Source organism: Arachis ipaensis, chromosome B9 (genome assembly GCF_059453495.1).
Source record: "Arachis ipaensis isolate K30076 ecotype BB chromosome B9, ASM5945349v1, whole genome shotgun sequence".
Taxonomy (NCBI): Eukaryota; Viridiplantae; Streptophyta; class Magnoliopsida; order Fabales; family Fabaceae; genus Arachis; species Arachis ipaensis.
This window is the reverse complement of record NC_142444.1, coordinates 149,803,793-149,809,872: the sequence shown is the minus strand read 5'-3', so window position 1 is coordinate 149,809,872 and position 6,080 is coordinate 149,803,793. Positions and strand designations below refer to the sequence as shown.

General features: G+C 32.0%; 2 protein-coding genes across 3 annotated transcripts; both read right to left on the bottom strand.

The window, feature by feature from the left end:
- Positions 1 to 576: 576 nt before the first annotated feature.
- On the bottom strand, positions 577 to 1,338 carry LOC148546770 (gibberellin-regulated protein 2-like). Its single transcript, XM_088500078.1, has 3 exons — positions 1,226 to 1,338; positions 1,066 to 1,135; positions 577 to 967 (listed from the first exon to the last, which is right to left on the bottom strand). The coding sequence occupies exons 1-3, from the start codon at positions 1,286 to 1,288 to the stop codon at positions 786 to 788; spliced, it is 315 nt and encodes a 104-aa protein (XP_088356204.1). The 5' UTR covers positions 1,289 to 1,338; the 3' UTR covers positions 577 to 785.
- Positions 1,339 to 3,262: 1,924 nt separating this feature from the next.
- On the bottom strand, positions 3,263 to 5,699 carry LOC107619032 (Mitochondrial transcription termination factor family protein). Of its 2 annotated transcripts, none has more exons than XM_016321238.3 (3): positions 5,542 to 5,699; positions 5,126 to 5,196; positions 3,263 to 4,028 (listed from the first exon to the last, which is right to left on the bottom strand). In XM_016321238.3, exons 1-3 carry the CDS (start codon positions 5,687 to 5,689, stop codon positions 3,483 to 3,485), a joined length of 765 nt encoding a protein of 254 aa, XP_016176724.2. In that variant the 5' UTR covers positions 5,690 to 5,699; the 3' UTR covers positions 3,263 to 3,482. The 2 variants fall into 2 exon arrangements, with proteins under 2 accessions (XP_016176724.2, XP_016176725.1); XM_016321239.3 differs by having other exon boundaries at positions 5,126 to 5,201; positions 5,542 to 5,694.
- Positions 5,700 to 6,080: the final 381 nt, after the last annotated feature.

Sequence of the window (6,080 nt, the reverse complement as noted above, 5' to 3'; positions counted from 1 at the left end):
CAAAATAAGAATGAAATTCTAATTTAATTTGCAAAGTTAAAATTAATTAATTGAAGTGAAAGTATTTTAAGTATAAAATATTATTAAAATTTCAGTCATTATTTTCAAAAATTTCAGTCTTCTGTGTTTTCACTTTTTAAAGATATTGAAATACTTAAATTTTGAGAATAAATACTAAAATTTTAATATCAATTTCTAAACCAACAAATATAATACGATATTTTATTCTTTTAATCTCTATCTCAATCCCTCAAAACAAACGGTCAAACGCTGCCTTGACTGAAAAGAGAGGAAGCACTTATTCTCAGTGGTTGGAAAAGATTTGTTTTGGTATTCTTGGCTAATTCTCCCGTTTTGATGAAAAAAAGTGATGAGTAATGAAAAGAAACAGAAAAGAATGGAATGGTCTGGTTATTTTGGGGTTGAGCATTTAATAAGTGTATAACAGTAATTAAAAATAAGATAAAAATCACAAGTCTAGGGTATTTGTATTTATGATAAATACAATAACATTATGCTGATCAATCGACATAAAATAAAACTGTAACTTAGGACCAATGTCCTCCTCAACTTCTCACCACATTCTCATACATTTACTTGCCCTGTCATGATTAAGACGATTAACCCCCTTAATTTTTCATCAGATCTTTAGAGTAATCGACGAGCTATGTGCTTAACTAGTCTTATTTGTTTTTCCCTCCGGTAAACTTTGCATTATATTATTGTCTTGATAACTGCATGCTTGCACATAGAAGAATATTGAACTCATGAATGATGATTCGCATTCAAGGGCACTTCAATTTTCCTCCATGGGTGGTGAGAGAGGCGTAACAAGCACAGGCGTTTTGGTTGCCGGCGGTGCCAGGTGGCACGCAATTACACCTCTGGCAGCACGTCTTGCATGCCCTCATGCACATTTTTGGCCTACCTGCCTTACTACATCTGTACCCGCACTTTCCACCACAATCTGCACCAATCATATTACTAATTAGTCATTAATTCACTCTTAATAACTTTTCATACATAGCCATGCATTCATCGCACAAGTTTTGCTTAATTACTTACCTATATGATGGTGGGCTGCTGTCATGTCCTGATTTCCACCCTGGATCTCCTCCAACCCATGGATCTCCAACTAATCACAAGATGAAAATCAATTCATGTAATGAATAACATAATGTGTAAGTTAAAAATCAAAATTAAAATTGAAACTTAATTAGTTCACCTCTTGTATAAAGATCAAACAGATAATGAACAACACTAGTGTGGTAGTTCTGGTGGATGCCATTGCTTGCCTACTTAGCTTTCTTAGGTGACAAGAAAGAGACAGAAGATGAGATAGAGGTGACACAGAAAATTGTGGGATGAGAAATGATTGAATCCATGATGAGTTATTTATATGGAGAAGAAGGGTGATGTATTTTAGGATATATGGTAAGCAACATCGTTCAAACAAAGAGCCCTATTCATATGCATGATGTTGTGTTTATGTGTCTACTTTGAAACTTTTCTAACTGTGATTGAAATTATTGAATTGACTAAGTACACTTTTTGATGTGATTATTACGTAAACTTTTTTGTTTACCTTAGTCCTAAGGAAATAAAGAAACCATATTAAACTTATGGACCAAGATACCATTTCATTTCTTGAATACATTTTAATAATTATTTATTACTATTGACTCTTATATTTGCTGTAAATCACATATAATCATATATTCTTTTGATAGAGGCAATTTCTTTTTAATAGGGAATAGTTATGTTATGGATAAAATTTATCCTTTTTTCCTTTCTTAAGACTTTATGGTTGTTGTTAAATATTTATTATTTTAACTAACTTTTGTTGATATGCATTTATTTATTTAACAAAAGTTTTTTCTTTTGAATAAAAAGGAAAAATTCAGAATAAGAAACTTAATTTTTAAGTGAAATTCTATCATTAGTATTGGTGGGTCAAATAATAGACAAATTTGTTTCTATTCTAATGGACATAAATTGTGTTAAAAGAAATAATCATATTTACTCAAACTAAAATCAGTTAGATTTCTTGTATTGAAGTTGAGATGTGGGTTGCAAATAAAAAATAAAATAAAAAATGGAATGCCTACCATGCTAGGCAGCAACATATAGCAAAATGACATTAAACTATGACACAGAATGCAGTTCTAACTTCTACCTTGTCATTTGTCTTAAAATATAATAATCCTAAATAATTTAGGAGTGTCTGATATATTGGATCTTCATAATTTGCCATCTATATGGCTTTTGTTTCTTTGCTATGCTTTCATTTAAATGGTTAAAGTCTTAACATAAAGGTCATTGTGGTTCAAACGACTAGTCATGAAATACTTTATGTCCAAAGTGAAATTCAAATATCCCATAATGATGAATCATCAGCTTACACCCATGTAGTTACTAGTAGTAGTCTTATTAATATACCTAAAGAAAGTATCAAATAGTAATTAATAAAACAATGATGCTAGGTGTATATCAAAATAAACCACCAAAATCAGTCACTAGTATAAAATACATGTGCGTGAGTGTGTTGTGTTGTAAAGAGGCGTGTGTATGTGTGTTAGGGTCCGGACCAAAAAAAAAGAAAAACCTCCCAGCATGTACACTTAATTGATACAAATGGTTGTCTTGGAGTGAAATAAACCCATGGGGTTTACTTAGCTTGATATAAGTTAAAACAATTAAATTTACAGGCAAAATTATACGACGATACCATTTTTTTCATAAAGTAGGATCAACTACATGAATCAAATAATAGCTTAATTCCGCATTCTATTATACAGAAGTGTACATAAGAAACAAAACAAAATCAGAATAGACAACAAACACTATCAAAATCAGATGTGCTATTTGGACATGTTCCACCACCACCAACATACAGTGTGGCTCACAAATATGGAACCTTTTTTTGTATTCTCAATACAAGACAATCAACTCCTGCCGAATACATTATGGAATCTTCCCACTTTTATGAAAGAGAAAAAGTTCTCAAACACAATTCATGTTCTTAAAAGTAGTTCAAGATTGATTGACAATAATCATCACTTTATAACCTTCCATCAAACTCCATCCATAACAAAGAATTATATGTATGCAATTAAAAGTTAAAACTACAAAATCCAAGAAAAGCTTAAGCCACATCTTGATAGTTTCTAAGACATGGAATTTAGCAAATCTTATTTGACATAGTGAATGGATTGAGGAAGGGGAGATTTCATTATAGGTGTGCTTATGTTAACATCCTAAGTTTTTAACAAATGTAACCATAAAAACAGATTATGAAAACAAGATATTCTTTACAATAGTGTCTGAATAAAAATCATAATTTCTGAGTCTACCTCTTCAACTTCGAAATCAATTACTTCTTTTGAAAAGGTAACCAGGAAAAAAAAAGTGAGAACCTTTCTTTACATATGACTCTATGCCTTCTATTTAATCATAAAGACTGATACAGCTTGTCGAATTGCCTAGAAACGAACCCAGCATCTAGTGCATTGTGCCATGCAGTCTCCTTTACAATCAACATTATAACCCAAAACCTTCGGATTTCGAAGGAGGAGGTTCCTGAGAGATTTTCCTTTAATACCCCACTGTTCGTCCAGGATCTTTATATTAGCTTTCAATTCTTCCTCCAACTTGCATCCAAGAACCTCCGGAAACTTTTTGAGCAACTTGAACATGTCATCCTCAGAAAGATTTAAGCTCCTCAGGTAGTCTAATACAGCATTTACTGTCTCATATTTGGGAACTTCAGTCTTACGTTCCTCTCCCCAATAAGGCGAATGAACAAGGCCAAATGCTTTTCCAAGTATCTTGTCCTTCTCTTCATCGCTGAAGTTAAATGCAGAAAGAGCTTGTCTAGATGCTTCCCACATACTCTGATCTTCATCACTAGTGATTATATTTTCTATCTGTGCAGTTGAATGTAAAATCCGATGTTTCATGGAAACATTTGAGGCCCATGTTGCTTTTGGAAAACTTGGAATACTTGATGAAGCAGCAGAAAGATCAGCCTGCATAGTTATATAGAGTTTTCACACTCCATTGACCATTACAACCTCTAGTATGAAATTCTTTTTAGATTCAGGTTTATGATTGATGGTTTGCATGGGGTTCAAATAACAGAAGTAAGTAGAAGACATTTTCGTGTATGATAATACCGTCTATAAAACATTGATAATTCTTCAAGATAGAATGATAAACCTATGATTAAATTCAAACCTGGAAAGGAGAAAGTGAAAGCAATACTTTGGTATGAATTATGAAAAGGAAGAGACATTTTAGTTATGCAGAATAGAAGTTTGGCAAGCTTGTTACTTAGGGTACAAATCACCCTCCATCCTTTAGCATATTTCATCCATAGTTTATTGGCATGCTCGCTTTGAATCAAGCACTATGTAGGGAAGTACAGGTTATGCAGCCAGTTCTGATTCCAGTACAAAAAGTTTACTTCTCATCTTCTAATTTCTATGGCAGAATGGGGAAACTCGACCCTTTTGAAGAAACTGCTCATATAACTATATAAGGAGCTGCAGCAAAAGAAAGGAGGCAAGAGAACATCTAATCTTTGTTTTATAAAACATAAGGTAGGACACATTCTCTGCCGAAATTACCTCCAGGAACATTGCAATGCCATCATTCAGTTAGCTTACGAATTATGCACAATGAAAAGGCCAACATAAGGAACAAAAGATGGCAAAAATTTACGAGGTTGAAGCTTGACTGACGGACGACAATCACCGGCACTTAGCAAAAAAGCATGGAATAGCAAATGCAAAAGCAAAAGCAAAAGCAAGTTATCTGTTGAGCTTCACCTATATTGTTAGTGATTGCATTTTCACTGCTTATAAAAAAGGCCCCAAAATCCCTATTTTATCTTCCTCATAGTTCCTATCAAAACCCACTTTTAACTGATTTAACATTTAACATCAATTCTCAAGGTTCTTACAAACCTACTTCAAATCTTCCCCTAGACAAACCTGCAAGCTGTAGGAGTTCAATTTCTATACACTATAAATACAAAACTCTTTTACACTTACATCCAATATGCTCCTTCCACATAAAAAGAAACCACTTTTACCAAAGCATAAAAATTTAATTCTAAATTTACCTTGTAATGGCAGAACAGTGTTGCAGAATCTGTAGTAAGTAGAGGGGAATTCAACTGTTTTCCCAGCATCCCTGAACTACCATAGAAACACATAAGTATCTATATGCAATCATAAACAATAGAAATCGTGATTAACGGTATAGAAGAAAGTTAAATAGATTATAAAACCACTACTCCTAAGTCCTACCTACACTGCTTCACTACTAAACACTATACCAAAGCAAAGTCAACGCTATAACTCTGAAAGCACAAAAGAGGGAAGCAAAAGAAGAAAAAAAAAAACGAATTGCTGGTGTTGAAAGTTGAAATTTTGAATTTCATAATCGAACAAGAACTTGCCCAGGTTGAAAAAGAAGCTTCTTCCGAATTTGGGAATAAGGGGGAAAAAAGAGAGAAAGGGGGCATTCAGCACTCACCGGAGGGACCAGAAAGTGCGAAAGATGCGAAATTGAAGGTATCCATGTTTGTATCTACGCACTTGCGTTGTGGTTCGAATCCCCAATCACCATTAAAATGGAACACACTATTTTGTGGTGAAGAGAACAGCAGAGAAAATAATTGCATTACCTGATTTTTTTTTTCTCTTTGAAATTATTTCAATGATTAATTAATTAATTATTCCTAGAATTCTTTAATGTGATTAATAATAGTGTAATAATTGAGTAAATTGTTAAATTAATTTCTAAAACATTACTTGTTTTTTAAATTGATTTTCGATTATTTTTGTTAAATTTATTTTTTAAAAATTTTAAGATAATTCAATTAATTCTATTTTTAATCACGTCAAAATTTATTAATATAACATATTAAGTGATATTATAATATACACTTAATATTCTTAATTAGTGACTAAGTTTATAAAATGAAATTAAATTAAGACATTGAAATTTCTTAATTTAAAATTAATTTGACTCTTAAAAATATATATATATATATATATATATATATATATATA

Excerpts from the sequence above, each read along its gene's own strand:
- LOC107619032 (XM_016321238.3), bottom strand. The coding sequence starts at position 5,689 with ATGCAATTATTTTCTCTGCTGTTCTCTTCACCACAAAATAGTGTGTTC. Across the intron at positions 5,197-5,541 it reads CGCACTTTCTGGTCCCTCCG|GGATGCTGGGAAAACAGTTG; the intron begins GTGAGTGCTGAA and ends ATGGTAGTTCAG. Across the intron at positions 4,029-5,125 it reads CACTGTTCTGCCATTACAAG|GCTGATCTTTCTGCTGCTTC; the intron begins GTAAATTTAGAA and ends ATAACTATGCAG.
- LOC148546770 (XM_088500078.1), bottom strand. The coding sequence starts at position 1,288 with ATGGCATCCACCAGAACTACCACACTAGTGTTGTTCATTATCTGTTTG. Across the intron at positions 1,136-1,225 it reads GTTTGATCTTTATACAAGAG|TTGGAGATCCATGGGTTGGA; the intron begins GTGAACTAATTA and ends TCTTGTGATTAG. Across the intron at positions 968-1,065 it reads AGCAGCCCACCATCATATAG|ATTGTGGTGGAAAGTGCGGG; the intron begins GTAAGTAATTAA and ends TGATTGGTGCAG.